This window comes from Oncorhynchus clarkii, chromosome 3 (assembly GCF_045791955.1).
Source record: "Oncorhynchus clarkii lewisi isolate Uvic-CL-2024 chromosome 3, UVic_Ocla_1.0, whole genome shotgun sequence".
Classification (NCBI taxonomy): Eukaryota; Metazoa; Chordata; class Actinopteri; order Salmoniformes; family Salmonidae; genus Oncorhynchus; species Oncorhynchus clarkii.
Window position 1 is genome coordinate 22741797 of NC_092149.1, and position 18183 is coordinate 22759979.

The 18183-nt window shown below is 41.5% G+C and overlaps 1 protein-coding gene across 2 annotated transcripts; it reads left to right on the forward strand.

Annotated features, from left to right (window-relative positions):
• Positions 1–6: 6 nt before the first annotated feature.
• LOC139390940 (importin subunit alpha-6-like) lies at positions 7–11168 on the forward strand. Of its 2 annotated transcripts, XM_071138373.1 has the most exons (14): positions 7–139; positions 1306–1433; positions 1659–1760; positions 2152–2251; positions 2621–2715; positions 3075–3206; positions 3708–3796; positions 3973–4072; positions 4298–4461; positions 4541–4619; positions 4753–4878; positions 7268–7395; positions 7600–7778; positions 8353–11168. In XM_071138373.1, exons 1-14 carry the CDS (start codon positions 136–138, stop codon positions 8538–8540), a joined length of 1614 nt encoding a protein of 537 aa, XP_070994474.1. In that variant the 5' UTR covers positions 7–135; the 3' UTR covers positions 8541–11168. The 2 variants fall into 2 exon arrangements, with proteins under 2 accessions (XP_070994474.1, XP_070994463.1); XM_071138362.1 differs by lacking the exon at positions 7–139 and having other exon boundaries at positions 1284–1433.
• Positions 11169–18183: the final 7015 nt, after the last annotated feature.

The window sequence follows — 18183 nt, forward strand, 5'->3', positions numbered from 1 at the left end:
GATCCAAGGAGGGTTACTGGGAAATTTTAAGCGATACAAGACGCCATATTGCTCTCAGCTGGACTCGGGAGTTTGCGTGAAGGAAATAATAATACCTAGCTACACCTAGGCGTTTCTTGACATTATTCATCTTAAATGGGTAAGATCAATACAATCGTCACAACCTTTTTATTGTTGTTTTCTTTATTTATCACGAATTATCTGGCAACTTGGCATGACGATGGTTGCTAAACAAGAGAGACCGGAGAGGGGTGTGAAGGAGCTAGTTAGCTAGCTAGCGATGTAGGGAGCTATCTAGCTTGCTAACGCTAGCTGTGTTATTAGCAAGCTCAATCTTAAAAAGCTGTGATTTGGGTCTAATGGCAGTTTTAGCTACCATTGCCTATTATAATTGGTTTTACAGTTGATTTAAGTATTTTTTTTTGCTAACCATACGAATACGATAGAAGGTTTTTGAACACCATGTAATTTAATTAACACGAATAATGTATTAGCTAGGTAGCCAGCTTGCTACTACTAGTTGCTGTGTGCTAGGCCAGTGGCTCCCAACCTTTGTGGGTTATTGTACCACCAACTGAATTTTGCTCTGCCCGGAGTACCCCTGAAGTACCCCCTCATGTGCATTTTACCAGTAAGCCACGGTACGTGAGCCTTCTCAAGTACCGCCTGTGGATAGGCCAGGTACCCCTCCCTAGGCCAGGGGTCCTACTAGGTAGTACCGCTGGTTTGGAACCACTGTACTAGGCCGTACTGTACTACTAGCTAGAGAGGAACCCGGTTTCTTGCGATTGGAGATATCCAGCCTGGAAGACCACTGATTCCCCCAGAAAATACAACAAGCAATGTCAATGTGACGCTGTCAGCAAGACCGTGGTTAATGTTAGCTAACATTCATTATCTAGCTCATAGCTAGCTGTTGTGCTTGTCATCTTTATCTAGCGAGCCAGGAATGGCATTCTTTGACTCACTAGCTAACACAAAGATTACTAACAGCTGATGACAGCGAGCGAGAAACATTTGGTATTGTTACTTTGATCACCAGTCTTCTTCATCAGCTGTCAAACTGTCACCCCAACTGCTGTTTTCGCACATGGCAGGGTTTGTGTTCAAATCCCCTTTTGGCCAACAAATCCAAATTCACATCGAGAGTGATTTTTAATTTATTTGATTTTCCATTAGCGCCTATGTTAACAACAACATTAGCTAGCTAGTCAGTTAAGTTTGGCTGGTTTTGGCTGTGGTGAATTCACAAGTTTGTATATTTGATCATTCAGTATAACGTTATGTTTATCCTTATTTCCCCAGACGAGATGGCAAGCCCAGGGAATGACCGAATGAAGAGTTACAAGAACAAAGCACTGAACCCACAGGAGATGCGCCGGAGGAGAGAGGAGGAGGGGATCCAACTCCGCAAACAGAAGAGAGAAGAGCAGGTAGGGTGCTTCTAGTTCTTACGCCTGGACCACTGAATCAGCTACTCTCCATTCTGTGGAGACAACCCTATTCTCATCCAATTTGACCATGTAAATGCCTTTTGAATGGTAAATCTTCTCCAGATATGAGTCATTTTTTTATTGACCTGTTATAGTTGTCTTTGGTTTGTTTGGGTTGTAGTGAGTCAGTGTCCTACTACCACTTACCTCTCCCTCTTCCCCCAGCTGTTCAAGAGGAGGAATGTGTGTGTGCCCTCGGGCGACGAGTCCATGTTGGAATGCCCTGTCCAGGACCCCGACATCAGCTCCACTGCACCAGTCTCAGGTGTAAGTGACCATTACTCCAATTGTCCCATTGTCTTGCTCTCATGGTCTACACTCTGCACCGAAGGACTAGTTACCTGTTGAAAGACAATGCCATTACTCCATAAAATAAGTACAAATAATTTTTGGGGAAACAGAAGATTCTGAAACCCATGGTTAGTTAAGTCTTTACTCTCCAGTATCCAAAAAAGACAAGAGTTTTTGGTTTTCAAATCAATCTGTGATTTAAAACTAGATGAGGGTCATTAGACCGTCATTAGACTTAAGTGCACTTTATGTGATAAACCGGTCACGTGTAGCACTACATCGCTTCCTCTGCATTGTGTGTATAGTGTCAGAGTACATGGTTTTGTAAGTCATTCACGTCTTTATGTATGTTGACTTGTGTGTGTAGGAAGGTGTCATAACTCCAGACATGATCCAGATGATCTTCTCTGAGGATCCAGACCAGCAGCTGATCGCCACACAGAAATTCAGGAAGTTACTCTCCAAAGGTTTGTGTGAATCATGCAATTCATAACACCCCAATGCAGGGCTCATGCCACCTGTATTATTTAGGAGATGTCTCCATTGGGACCCAATTCCCTATTTAGTGCACTACTTTTGACCAGGACCCACTATATAGGGAATAGGGTTCCGTTTGGGACGGGACATAGTTTGGTCTTGTATAGTATGTTTTCTCAACAACAAAGATGGATTGTTTGTGCCAAATGTCTGCAAGTAATGCCTTTGTTGGACCTGATGCTATTCCCTCAACACCGTATTGGATTGTTTTAGCATCACACGTTTTCAGCCATGAACCATGATGTTTTTAAGCTAGTAGTGTGATGTCATTGTCATGCTCTCTTCTCTCTCCTTATCAGAGCCCAACCCTCCCATCGATGAGGTCATTCTCACCCCAGGGGTCGTCAATAAGTTTGTGGAGTTTCTCAAGAGGAGTGAGAACTGCACTCTTCAGGTTGGTCAGGTGGCTGGGTCTCTGTCTGTCCGTTAGTTGGATGTGCTGGGAATTCTTGGTTTGGTGTGTTAGAAATCAACAAATGTATTCACTACACAAAATGACACTAACAGAAAGCTGTTGGAATATATGAACTTAAGTCAGATTCTGTAATATTATATCACATCCTGTTGGCATTAGTCAGTCTGCATGACATCTGCATTGTATTGCTCCCTGTCAAAAGACGTAGCTAGTGAACTTTCCTCTGCCCCTTTATGACACTCAGTCAATCGTAACTCTTCAGCCTGTGTATCTGTCTATGAGGGCTTGTACTATGCTCCCCATGTGACCGTGGTGTGAAATGTGTGTGTGTGACACAGTTTGAGGCAGCCTGGGCCCTGACCAACATTGCCTCTGGGACCTTCCTGCACACCAAGGTGGTTATTGAGATGGGAGCCGTGCCCATCTTCATCGAGCTGCTCAACTCGGACTACGAGGACGTCCAGGAGCAGGTGACTGAACAGCCTGGGGGGGGGGGGCTGAAGCCCTGGGGAAGAGTTGTAGCATGATTGGACACTAGCACATGGGTCACATCGATGTCTAGCAGGAGTGGGAATAAGATGTCATGGGATTTGTCCTGCTAAGAAGATCCTATCTGAATAGTAAACCAGCTATTTTTGCATTCCCTAAATATAAATGCTATGACTGCATTCTGATTCTCTACCCTTCTCCCTGAAGTTATCTCTTATTCACTCCCCTTTCATGGGTTTTTACATAGCCAAATACTAAGCAATCCCAGCCCGATATGGTCTTAGTTGTGCGGTTATGTAGCAGTATATGGTATGGCCCTCCAAGCCCAGCTCTATATGGTGCTGATGTTTGTGTGGAAATATAGCCTAGCTGCAGCACTGTATACTATGGCTCCTAGCTGCATGCAATATAGCTGCAATGTTACGGAATGGCAATATGCATGGCTGCTGGTTTAGAGGTGACGAGTGATTGGTGTATTTCAGGCCGTGTGGGCCCTGGGGAACATCGCCGGGGACAACGCAGAGTGCAGAGACTACGTTCTCAACTGTGGCATCCTGCCCTCCCTACAACAGTATGTGTGTGTGCGAGCTTGGTTTTATCAGTCTGTAGGCCCATGTCGTTTTAACAAGGAGAAGTAGAGTTTCATACCATTACCTAATACATTGTATAATCAGATTAGTCAGGTTTAACAGTTTAATTGCGGTCAGAGAAACAAGGTGTACTGAGAACTGTTCTTTCCCCCCTCAGGCTGCTGGCTAAATCCAACCGTCTCACCACAACTAGGAATGCTGTATGGGCTCTGTCTAACCTGTGTAGAGGGAAGAACCCCCCCCCTGACTTCACCAAGGTAATGGGGTCTATTCCCACATTGCCCAATCAGAGGACAGTTCTAACAGTCCAACAGATCTCTCCTGTCAAATGCACAAACCACTCTGGGATTTTGACTAATTTCTCTCAAAGCCATTCTCTTAGCAAAACTTAATGTTCTCCTTTCACCATTATCCCTCTTTCTGTCTTTCTTCCTCCCCCTTGCTCTTTTCTTCTTTGCTTTCTCTCTCTCCTCCTCCCCCAGGTGTCTCCCTGTCTGAGTGTGCTGTCCAGGCTGCTGTTCAGTAGTGACCCAGATGTGTTGGCTGATGCCTGCTGGGCCCTCTCTTACCTGTCTGACGGACCCAATGACAAGATACAGACCGTCATCGACTCTGGGGTCTGCCGCAGACTGGTGGAGCTACTCATGTAAGTACTACTAGACACACACACACAAGAAATGTAGATGTTGGTGCACACTGACTGTGGTGTTTTTGGTCTTTCCCAGGCACAGTGACTATAAGGTGGTCTCTCCCGCGCTGCGTGCTGTGGGAAACATAGTGACAGGCGATGACATTCAGACTCAGGTATTTTCTTGCTACCTCCCAATGGCTTTGTCTCTCTTCACCCTGATGTGTGTGGAGTTTTGATCCTTCACATGGTCCTAGCTGTGTGTGTGTGGACTGGTGTGTAATCTTCACTGTGTGTGGATTGTTCCAGGTGATTCTGAACTGCTCGGCATTGCCATGCCTATTACACCTGCTCAGTAGTCCCAAGGAGTCCATCAAGAAGGAGGCCTGCTGGACTGTGTCTAACATTACAGCTGGAAACAGAGCACAGATCCAGGTGTGTGTGTGTGTGTGTGTACCTGTGCTTGATGGTAGCACGTTGTAGAGGTCGACCGATTTAATCGGAATGGCCGATTTAATTAGGGCCGATTTCAAGTTTTCATAACAATCGGAAATCTGTATTTTTGGACGCCGATTTAATAAAAAAATAAGTATTTTATTTTTATACCTTTTATTTAACTAGTCAAGTCAGTTAAGAACACATTCTTATTTTCAATGACGGCGTAGGAACGGTGGGTTAACGACAGATTTTCACCTTGTCAGCTTGGGGAACCAATTTTGCAACCTTACAGTTAACTAGTCCAATGCAATAATGACCTGCCTCTCTCTCGTTGCACTCCACAAGGAGACTGACTGCCTGTTACGCGAATGCAGTAAGCCAAGGTAAATTGCTAGCTAGCATTAAACTTATCTTATAAAAAAACAATCAATCATAATCACTAGTTAAATACACATGGTTGATGATATTACTAGATATTATCTAGCGTGTCCTGCGTTGCATATAATCTGACTGAGCATACAAGTATCTAAGTATCTGACTGAGCGGTGGTAGGCAGAAGCAGGCGCGTAAACATTAATTCAAACAGCACTTTCGTGCGTTTTACCAGCAGCTCTTCGTTGTGCATTGCGCTGTTTATGACTTCAAGCCTATCAACTCCCGAGATGAGGCTGGTGTAACCGAAGTGAAAGGGCTAGCTAGTTAGCGCGCGCTAATAGCGTTTCAAACATCACTCGCTCTGAGCCTTCTAGTAGTTGTTCCCCTTGCTCTGCATGGGTAACGCTGCTTCGATGGTGGCTATTGTGTTGCTGGTTCCCTGCCCAGGGAGGAGCGAGGAGAGGGACGGAAGCTATATTGTTACACTGGCAATGCTAAAGTGCCTATAAGAACATCTAATAGTCAAAGGTTAATGAAATACAAACGGTATAGAGGGAAATAGTCCTATAATTCCTATAATAACTACAACCTAAAACTTCTTACCTGGGAATATTGAAGACTCATGTTGAAAGGAACCACCAGCTTTCATATGTTCTCATGTTCTGAGCAAGGAACTGAAACGTTAGCTTTCTTACATAGCACATATTGCACTTTTACTTTCTTCTCCAACACTTTGTTTTTGCATTATTTAAACCAAATTGAACATGTTTCATTTTTTACTTAAGGCTAAATTGATTTTATTGATGTATTATATTAAGTTAAAGTGTTCATTCAGTATTGTTGTAATTGTCAATATTACAAATACCGATTAATCGGACGATTTAAAAAAAAATATCGCCTTTTTTGGTCCTCCAATAATCGGTATCGGCGTTGAAAAATCAGAATCGGTTGACCTCTAGCATGTTGTTTTAAGTAGTTGTCTGAAGGATTTTATCACTGAGTGTACAAAATATTAAACACCTTCCTAATTTTGAGTTGCACCCCTTTTTGCCCTCAGAACAGCTGTAATTCGTCAGGGCATGCACGCTACATGGTGTCGAAAGCGTTCCACAGGGATGCTGGCCCATGTTGACTCCATTGCTTCACACGATTGTGTCAAGTTATCTGGATCTCCTTTGGGTATTGGACCATCCTTGATACACACAGGAAACTGTTCAGTGTGAAAAACCCAGCAGTGTTGCAGTTGTTGACACACACCGGTGTGCCTGGCACCTACTACCATACCCTGTTCAAAGGAACTTCTTTTGTCTTGCCCATTCACCCTCTGAATGGCACCTATGCTCAATCCAGGGCTCAAGGCTTAAAAATCCATCTTTAACCTGTCTCCTCCCCTACATCTACACTGATTTGAAGTGGATTTAACTAGTAACATCAATAAGGGATCATAGCTTTCACCTGGTCAGTCTGTTATGGAAAGAGCAGGTGTTCATAATATTTTATACACTGTAGGTCATTATTGCTAAAATGTCACAACAAGGTGCAGTGTGTTCAATTTACCTGCTGGGGGGCAAGTAGACTGCGAGCTCTGCTAAAACCATTGACAACTACATGCTGTTTTCAATGGATTGTTAAATAAATGTTAACTATTTGGTTGTAATATCATCCTCTTAATGGTGGCCTATATTGAGAGATATCGGGAGGTTACCCTCAAGTATCTGAAATTACATGACCAATTGATGTTTACTTATCATGACAAGCATGGTTACTTGTTTAACTCTGAGAGCTAAATGTGGAATAATCTGAACTGTGTAGTTCTGACTATGCTCTTCATGAGGTTAAGATATTTTAAACGGCATGAAAACGGCATGTAGTTGTCAATGGTTTTAGAGGAGCTGGGGGTCTCCTTGACACTCTGAACACTCTGCACCTTATTGATGTTTTATTGACAACAACCTATTTGTGTGTGTGTGTATAATGTCATCTCACTGTTCTATCTCTCTATCTTGGTCAGACGGTGATAGATGCCAACATCTTCCCAGTGCTGATAGAGATTCTTCAGAAGGCAGAGTTCCGCACCAGGAAGGAAGCAGCGTGGGCTATAACCAACGCTACCTCTGGGGGCACTCCTGAGCAGATCAGGTAATAACGCGCATCAAATTATTAAATAGAACCGGAGCATCATTTTGGAGACTCGCTGCTTACGCCAAGAATTCATGAAATTAATGGGAGTAGTTTCATGCTCGGCAAAAGTTGTGTCCCAGTGTAGTAGACCTGTATCTCTGCTAAACCAAATTAACAAATATGAATAAATATCAATCTAACACTGTCTTGCTGTCCCTGTAGGTACCTGGTTAGTCTGAACACCATCAAGCCCATGTGTGACCTGCTGACAGTGATGGACAGTAAGATAGTGCAGGTGTCACTGAACGGCCTGGAGAACATCCTGAGACTGGGAGAGCAGGAGGCCAAGCAGAACGGCACTGGCATCAATCCTTACTGTGCCCTCATAGAGGAAGCCTATGGTATGTTTTTTACACACACACACACACACACAACATAAGAGAATGGGACAGGAATCAACCCTTAGATGTACGCTCAATTATGTTACTCCACCTTCTCCCTGAAATAGCAAATGTCTCGTGGATTTATAAGGAATGCACTGACGTAAGGAGGGAGAGGGAACGATTGCACTCTTCAGGGAGAAGGAGAAATGTCATTAGGCTATGGATAATCACTTAGCCAGTGGAATGCACACTGTTCCACTAGATGGCAGTATATATGTTGCTGTGAAGTGAATAGTGTACTCTGTAGTTATCTAATAAGTTGCAAGGACACATGCTGCCAAATTTAAACAGCCATTAGTTGGTGATTATGACTCAGTATTGTCATGTGAGTCACTAAGGCCTGATATTAATTTGTGTGCGTGTGTGTCCACTGGCTTTTCTTACTAGCACTGATTTTAGCTGATGTCTGCTTTATTGAGGAAAGTTGTATTTGTGATGACTGTGTGGATGTCATACCTACCTTCGTTGAATGCACTGACTGTAAGTCGCTCTGAATAATAACATCTGCTAAATGTAAAAATGTCCACGGCAGGTCTGGACAAGATAGAGTTCCTGCAGAGCCATGAGAATCAGGAGATCTACCAGAAGGCTTTTGACCTGATCGAGCACTACTTTGGTGTGGAGGAGGAGGACGCTAGCATCGCCCCGCAGGTGGACCAGAACCAGGGCCAGTTTATCTTCCAGCAGCAAGACGGGCCCATGGAGGGCTTCCAGCTCTAACCACACCCTGACCTTTGACCTTCACCCCTCTGAGTATCTACTACTATCACCCCAGAGAGTCCAGTCTCCATAGGGCTGTTTTAGACCTGAACTGATGACACTACCCCATCTCTCCTCTCTCACTGGACCCACCTGCTCCACCTCTCTCTCCAAACCTTCCTCCACGCCACCCTATCTGGAAAGAGCGAGCACGAGAGAGAGAGAGAGACTGACTGAAAGACTGACTTAGGACAGCTCATTCTTAGTGTTTGAGACTTCCTGCAGCTGTATGAATATGAAAGAAAGAGTTGGCTGATATTTTGTCTTACTCCCTAAAATGTTTTTATTTTATCATTATCATTTTCATTTTATCATTATTTCCTGTGATATTATTATAATACATTATTATTATTACGACACTGGTGTCTCAATCGTCCTCCATATCTCCTTTTTTAAATGTGAAATGACCTCTTCAGTCTTCAAAAATAAAACAAAAGATATGAACACATGAAGCATTTGACTGAAGATTCTCTGGATTTCACCAGATAGTCCAAACTAGTGTCCTGAAGAGGTTTAGTGACTGTATCAGCTCATTTCCTCACTTGTACCCTTTGACCAGAGCTGAGAGAACAGTAGGCTACTGACAGCCTACTGTTTTCATTGGGAGGATGTACATTGTGTCAAGATGATAATGTGTGTATCCCAGTGACATATTATTTAAGTTGGAAAGCAACTGCACATATTTCTCTGGGGTCTCTCTTCAATGTTGAAATGGACTATGGTTGACCTGGAGATTCCTAATCTTATTTATTCCGTTGAAATGTCTTTCTGCTCATTTGAGAGAAAGATGGTCAAAAACTGTCATTATCTTCTCTCCACTCCTTGGCCCTGGCTGCAATATTAACGTTAGAATAACATCAGGACACCAGTTGCATCGAACTGAGCGCAGTAATGTAGATGCATTGTGTAGGGCAGCACTGCATGTAACTTGCTGCATTAGTCAAAGCGTTTAGCCAGGCTTATGCTTATCTATAACAATGTTACGGTAGGATTGACACAACGTTAGGGTAACGTTGAGGAGTGTTCTGCTTGTGTGAGTGCTCCTTATTGAAGCGCCGCCTGCCAGCCACAGTACTGCTGTACTGCAGTACTGCTGTGACCAGACGGGTTAGGTTCAGTGACTAGCGTCTGTCGTGTGATGCAGTGTCTGTAACAATCTCCAGGTGAATAAAAACACAGGCTCTCAGAGTTCTTTTGTAGTTGTTTTTTCTTTCATCTCACCATGAGTTATGATGTCATGACTTATTTGTTTTTGCTGAAGTCTTTGTTTTATTGGTGGTGGTTAACTTTGCATTGGACTTAACACTATTGGACGTTGATAGAAAATGCTCAGTTGAACTCTAGTGCTTTGTATATTATATATACATGTAAGAAATTATATAGGGGAAAGAAATTCCTACTAATTGGAAGGGGGGATTAATTGCAGTATAATGTGTTTTCTGACTGAGATGCAGTAGTGTTGTACTTATGGTTGAGTCTTTGCACACTTACCTGTTGCTGCTTTATTCTGATCTTCTGTTGGTCATGTGTTTGTCTCCTCTGGTTCCCCTCACCTTTTAGAACAGCTTCTAGAAAATGTTTTGTTTAGAATGGCTTCCAGAACATGTTTTGTTTAGAATGGCTTCCAGAACATGTTTTGTTTAGAATGGCTTCCAGAACATGGATTGTTTAGAATGGCTTCCAGAACATGTTTTGTTTAGAATGGCTTCCAGAACATGGATTGTTTAGAATGGCTTCCAGAACATGGATTGTTTTAGAATGGCTTCCAGAACATGGATTGTTTTAGAATGGCTTCCAGAACATGGATTGTTTTAGAATGGCTTCCAGAACATGGATTGTTTAGAATGGCTTCCAGAACATGGATTGTTTAGAATGGCTTCCAGAACATGGATTGTTTAGAACTTCTTAAATTTGTTTATTTTTTTTAATAACATTTTTATATGAACTCTTGATTGGTGGAGGGAACCCGACCTGGCTATACTGAACCGCTGAGCCTTTGTGTGACTACAAGCACAGTATTTCAGCATTCTACTTTTCTTTTAGTTTTAAACTCATCACTCCTGAAACCTGGCTATTTACTTTTGGCATGTTATGTTTTTGAAAATTGTAGATGCTGTATACATTTTGAGTACCATATTAATTGATCCTAGGACTTGGAAATGATATATTTACGTGAGATGGAAACAGTTTGTAGTGCTACATTTTGTCATGCACATTAAAAATTGTATAGTTTTCTAGTATTTCTCATGTTTGTACGATTGGATGATATTATTTTTGTTTTAGGTTGATTTAGTTCTCCCTCATTTGGGAATTGTTTTGGTTTTGAAACCGAGGCTATAAGGACTGCTGTGGTATTCTGTCCAGAATCTTCTAGTTTATGTGGTTACCATATCATGCTGCCGTTGTGGTTCTGTTTACTTTAACCCAATGGACCACAGAGGGCTGTGTGTGAAGCTGGACTCAACAGCTCCTCTCTGTGTTACTCATGGAGCTGTTGTCTGGCTCTCTTTTGAAGGGTTAATGTTGACTGTAAAATAATGAAGAATAAATAAAATACAATTCTGTTACACAAGGCCTCTTCGGCTGGAATATTGGGGATTTTGTCTTCGATTATGGTTTTAACGGAACTTATCTGTTCAATGCTTATGAATGAAACACACACACACAACCTTACAATAGACCTTGTCTAGCCTGTTACAGTTCCCACGGGGGACTATTAGTGACTGACTGCAGCTGATTTTAGAAGACTGGTCCTGGCCCTGTTATCAGAGCTTCTTTGAGGTAACAGTGCATACGCTACATGGGGCATTAGTCCTATGTGTGACTGCTGGAGATACAGTGCCTTCAGAAAGTATTTACAACCCTTGATGTGTTACATACTGAATTAAAAATTGATTAAATTGAGATTTTGAGTCACTGGCCCCATAATGTCTAAGTGGAATTATGTTTTTAGAAATGTTTACAAATTAAGAATGAAAATCTGAAATGTCTTGAGTCATTGACTATTCAACCCCTTTAGTTCTGGCAAGCCTAAATAAGTTCAGGAGTAAACTTTGCCTAAGTCACAAGCATGGGCTCACTCTGTGTGAAATATTAGTGTTTAACAGGATTTGTTAATCACTACCGTATATCTATACCCCACACATACAGTTGAAGTCAGAAGTTTTACATACACCTTAGCCAAATACATTTAAACTCAGTTTTTCACAATTGCTGACATTTAATCCTAGTAAAAATTCCCTGTTTTAGGTCAGTTAAGATCACCACTTTATTTTAAGAATGTGAAATGTCAGAATAATAGTAGAGAGAATTATTTATTTCAGCTTTTATTTCTTTCATCACATTCCCAATGGGACAGAAGTTTACATTTGGCCCATTCCTCCTGACAGAGCTGGTGTAACTGAGTCAGGTTTGTAGGCCTCGCTCGCACACGCTTTTTCAGTTCTGCCCACACATTTCCTATGGGATTGAGGTCAGGGCTTTGTGATGGCCACTCTAATACCTTGACTTTGTTGTCCTTAAGCCATTTTGTCACAACTTTGGAAGTATGCTTGGGGTCATTGTCCATTTGGAAGACCCATTTGCGACCAAGATTTAACTGATGTCTTGAGATGTTGCTTCAATATATCACATAATGTTACTCCCTCATGATGCCATCTATTTTGTGAAGCGCACCAGTCCCTCCTGCAGCAAAACACCCCCACAACATGATGCTGCCACCCCCGTGCTTCACGGTTGGGATTGTGTTCTTTGGCCTGCAAGCCTCCAAACATAACGATGGTCATTATGACCAAACAGAGGACATTTCTCCAAAAATTACAATCTTTGTCCCCATGTGCAGTTGCAAACTGTAGTCTGGCTTTTTCATGGAAGTTTTGGAGCAGTGGCTTCTTCCTTGCTGAGCATCCTTTCAGGTTATGTCGATATAGGACTTGTTTTACTGTGCATATAGATACTTTTGTACCTGTTTCCTCCAGCATCTCCACAAGGTCCTTTGCTGTTGTTCTGGGATTGATTTTCACTTTTCGCACCAAAGTACGTTCATCTATAGGAGACAGAACGCATCTCCTTCCTGAGCGGTATGACAGCTATGTGATCCCATGGTGTTTATACTTGCATACTAATGTTTGTACAGATGAACGTGGTACCTTCAGGCATTTGAAAATTACTCTCAAGGATGAACCAGACTTGTGGAGGTCTACTATTTTTTTTCTGAGGTCTTGGCTGATTTCTTTTGATTTTCCCATGTTGTCAAGCAAAGAGGCACTGAGTTTGAAGGTAAGGCCTTGAAATACATACACAGGTACACCTCCAATTGACTCAAATGGTGTAAATTAGTCTATCAGAAGCTTCTAAAGCCATGACATCATTTTCTGGAATTTTCCAAGCTGTTTCAAGGCAAAGTCAACTTAGTGTATGTGAACTTCTGACCCACTGGAATTGCGATTCAGTGAATTATACGTGAAATAATGTCTGTAAACAATTGTTGGAAAAATTACTTGTGTCATGCACAAAGTAGATGTCCTAACCGACTTGCCAAAACTATAGTTTGTTAACAAGAAATTAGTGGAGTGGTTGAAAAACGAGTTTTAATGACTACAACCTAAGTGTATGTAAACTTCCGACTTCAACTGTACAATTATCTGTAAGGTCCCTCAGTCTAGCAGTGTATTTCAAACACAGATGAAACCTCAAAGACCAATGAGGTTTTCCAATGCCTTGCAAAGAACAGCACCTATTGGTAGATGGGTAAAATTATTAAGTTATTAATTACACTTTGGGTGGTGTATCAATACACCCAGTCACGACAAAGATATAGACATCCTTCCTAACTAAGTTGCCAGAGATGAAGGAACCTCTCAAGCCAATGGTGACTTTAAAATAGTTACAAAGTTTAATGGCTGTTATAGGAGAAAACTGAGGATCAACAACTTTGTAGCTACTCAACAATACTAACCTAAATGACAGAGTGAAAAGAAGGAAGCTTGTACAGGATACACATATTCCAAAACATGCATCCTGTTTGCAATAAGGCACTAAAGTAAAACAAAACAAAAATGGCAAAGAAATTAACTTTGCCCTTCATACAAAGCGTTATGTTTGGGGCACATCCAACACAACACATCACTAAATACCACTCTTCATATTTTCAAGGTGGTTGTGGTTGCATCATGTTATGGGCATGCTTGTCATTGGCAATGACTAGGGAGTTTTTTTGTTGATAAAAATAAACAGAATAGAGCTAAGCACAGGCAAATTCCTAGATACAAAACTGGTTTAGTCTGCTTTCCAACAGACACTGGGAGAAAAATTCACCTTTCAGCAGGACAATAACCTAAAACAGAAGGCCAAATATACACTGGAGTTGCTTACCGACATTGAATGTTCCTGAGAGGCCCAGTTACAGTTTTAACTTAAATTGCCTTGGGAATCTACGGTAAGACTTGAAAATAGCTGACTAGCAATGATCAACAACCAACTTGACAGAGCTTGAATAATTTAAAAAGAATAATGTGCAAATATTGTATAATCCAGGTGTTTGAAGCTGTCAGAGACTTACCCCAAAAAACTCAGGTGATTCTAACATGTATTGACTCAGGGTTGTGAATACTTATGTAAATTAGATACTTTTATCCATTTTGAATTCAAGCTGTAACACATACAAATGTGGAATAAGTCAAGGGGTATGAATACTTTGTGAAGGCACGTTTACCTCCTGACACTTTCTGTACGTGGGCACTGTATATGCAGCTGATCCAGTTCCACCCCTGATTCAAATGATCAACTAATCATCAATCTTTGATAGTTTGAATCAGCTGTTTAGTGTTAGGGCAAAAAACAAAATTAGCATTCCCCTTGGGGTCCCGAGGACCGAGTTTGGGAAACGCTGACCTAAGCCAACCTCAGTGTGATCACAAGAAGAAACGAGTAGGAGTCTACCTGAGTGCGTCATACATGATTGGAGGCATCTACTGTAAAACAACAGTGACAACTTCACTTCACACCACTGTTTACCACAGGTTGAAAGACAGACTCTGCATCTCAAAATTGGTCCTATCAAAGGAAACGGTTGTTTATTGTATTTTAAAAAAAAAGTCACATCATGATAGCAGGTCTACAGAGCTTGCATATGTTGCCCTGTAGTTCTAACTGTTGTGTTGCACACAAAAAAACAACTGTAAACAGTTTAATGCTACATATTGCTAATGCTAATATTTCTCATGTTTGTACGATTGGATGATGTGTATTTTATTATGTTTAAGGCTGATTTATTTATCCCCCATTTGGGAATCATTTTGTGTTTTCGTTTTGGCTTTGATACAGAGGTTATAAGGACTTCTGGGATATGCTGTCCAGAATCCCTTAGTTTAGGTGATTACCATAACATGCCACCAATGTGGTTCTGTTTCCTTTATGCCATTGGACCATAAAGGGCTGTGTGTGAAGCTGGACTTAACAGATCCTCTCTGTGTTACTCTTGGAGCTGTTGTCTGGATCTTCTATAAGGGGTTAAAGTTGACTTGACTGTAAAATAATGAAGAATAAATACGGAAAATGATCTGATACACAATGCCTCTTGTCAGACGGAATTTAGTGGATTTTGTCTACAGGACACCTATCTATTCTTCTACACAAAAGCAATTATGGTTTCGTCAGAACTTGTTCAATTCCTATGAAATACACACACACCTACAGACACTTTCTGTATGTGGGTGCTGTCTATGCAGCTGATCCAGTTCCACCCCCCAGCCATTTCCCTTAACTCAACCTCAGTGTGATCACGAGAAGTAACCGGTAGGAGTCTACATGAGAGTGTCATACGTCACAGGACTGGAGACAACCACTGTAAAACAACAATGAGAACTATACCGCATCTCTGAATTGGTCCCATCAAAGGAAACTGTGTTGTTTATTGTATTTTTATGTGTGACAGTGGAAGCATATTTTTTGTTCACATCATGATAGCAGGTCTACAGAGCTTGCATATGTTGCCTTGCTGTTCTAACTGTTGTTCTAACTGTTGTGATCCACACAAAAAAACACCTAAACTATCCCTATTCATAACACATTGTCACCTTTTCTCACTAACAAGTTGATTAGCAATCCAAAATTAGAATTGCTGCATAGAATAGTAAAGTATAAACACTCCCAGTTAAAGCTTACTCTTCCTGCTCACGGGCGATTATTTCCTCAGAGTGTCAGTGACTATGCATTCTAAGAGAAGAATTCCATCCACATCCTGTTTCGGTGTAGCAGTTGTCCAATGTTAGTTAACCGGAATTGAGATGGGTTCGAAGTGTGAGAATGGTGTAAGCTGAGTTTCTGTGGAACTCTTTATGACTAATATTTAGCTGTTATGAACTTAGTGAGGGTATCATCTGAATTGATTAGGACAAACATTATTGATAAAGATATTCTTGACAGAGACATCATGGTTTCATTTTGATGCTGCCTCTAACCTCAAGGTTACCACAATACACTATCCCCAGGGACCTGTTACCCTCTCTGTACCCTACCAACTCTCTTTCTTTCTCTCCTTCTCTTGCCCTCTTTCTCCATCCCTTTTCTCTCTCTCCCTCTCACTGTCTCTCTCCTCATGGTGTTATTGTGTCATAACCAGACAGGCAGGTTCAGAATGGGGAATTCTCAGAGTAGAAGAAACTACATGACAGAAGATTTGCCAGAGGCTGTTATCATCTAACGCTAGCAGACTGACCGCAATGATCTGCTATTATCCATGCTAAACCCACCCTCTCATCCAACATTTGACAATGAGTAAATTGTTTTTACCTTGTACCTCTGAATGTAAATGCATATGGTACATACACATGATTACTATTTCTTATTCAAATACATTGGCTTGTGATGTATCTTTGTGAATCGTTGTATCTGTGTGAATCTTTGAATGTCTGTCGGTTTGCATGCAGGTTTGCATGCGGTTTGCATCAACACGCAGAGACGTATACAAAGCTCTCCCTCGCCCTCCATTTGGCAAATCTGACCATAACTCTATCCTCCTGATTCCTGCTTACAAGCAAAACTAAAGCAGGAAGTACCAGTGACTCACTCAATACGGTAGTCGTCAGATGACGCAGATTCTAAGCTACAGGACTGTTTTTCTAGCACAGACAGGAATACACTACCCATCAAAAAGTTGTAGAACACCAACTCATTCCAGGGTTTTTCTTTATTTGACTATTTTCTACATTGTATAATAATAGCGAAGACATCATAACTAGGAAATAACACATATGGAATCAGGTAGTAACCAAAAAAGTCTTAAACAAATCAAAATATATTTTATATTTGAGATTCTTCAAATAGCCACCCTTTGCCTTGATGACAGCTATGTACACGCTTGGCATTCCCTCAACCAGATTCACCTGGAATTCTTTTTCAACAGTCTTGAAGGAGTTCCCACATTGGCTGCTTTTCCATCCCAAACCATCTCAATTTGGTTAAAGTCGGTGGATTGTGGAGGCCAGGTCATCTGATGCAGCACTCCATCACTCTCCTTCTTGGTCAAATAGCCCTTACACATCCTGTAGGTGTGTTGGGTCATTGTCCTGTTGAAAAACAAATGATAGTCCCACTAAGCCCATCCCAGGTGGGACGGCGTATTGCTGCAGAATGCTGTGGTAGCCCTGCTGGTAAGTGTGCCTTGAATTCTAAATAAATCACAGACAATGTCACCAGCAAAGCAGCCCCACACCATAACACCTCCTCCTCCATGCTTAAAGGTGGGAAAAACACATGGAGAGATCATCTGTTCACCCACACGCGTCTCACAAAGACACGGCGGTTGGAACCAAAAATGTCAGATTTGTACTCCAGACCAAAGAACAAATTTCCACCGGTAATGTCTATTGCGTGTGTTTCTTGGCCCATGCAAGTCTCTTCTTCTTATTGGTGTCCTTTGGTAGTGATTTCTTTGCACCAATTCGACCATGAAGGCGTGATTCACACAGTCTCCTCTTAACAGTTGATGTTGAGATGTGTCTGTTATTTGAACTGTGTGAAGCAATTTCTGAGGCTAGTAACTCTAATGAACTTATCGTCTGCAGCAGAGGTAACTCTGTGTCTTCCATTCCTTTGGCGGTCCTCATGAGAGCCAGTTTCATCATATTGCTTGATAGTTTTTGCGACTGTACTTGAAGAAACTTTCAAAGCTCTTCAAATGTTCCATATTGACTGACTTTCATGTCTTAATGTAATGATGGACTGTTGTTTCTCTTTGCTTATTTAAGCTGTTCTTCCTATAATATGGACTTGGTCTTTTACCAAATAGGGTATCTTCTGTATACCCAACTTGCCTTGTCACAACACAACTGATTGGCTCAAACGCATTAAGAAGGAAAGAAATTCCACAAATTAACTTTTAAGAAAGCACACCTGTTAATTGAATTCTATTTCGGGTGACTACCTCATAAAGCTGGTTGAGAGAATGCCAAGAGTGTGCAAAGCTGTCATCAAGGAAAAGGGTGGCTATTTGAAGAATCTCAAGTATAAAATATATTTTGATTTGTTTAACACTTTTTGGGTTACTACATGATTCCATGTGTTATTTCATCATTTTGATGTCCTTACGGTAGTGTAAATTATG

Excerpts from the sequence above, each read along its gene's own strand:
- LOC139390940 (XM_071138362.1), top strand. The coding sequence starts at position 1,284 with ATGTTTATCCTTATTTCCCCAGACGAGATGGCAAGCCCAGGGAATGAC. Across the intron at positions 2,716-3,074 it reads GTGAGAACTGCACTCTTCAG|TTTGAGGCAGCCTGGGCCCT; the intron begins GTTGGTCAGGTG and ends TGTGTGACACAG. Across the intron at positions 4,620-4,752 it reads GCGATGACATTCAGACTCAG|GTGATTCTGAACTGCTCGGC; the intron begins GTATTTTCTTGC and ends GGATTGTTCCAG.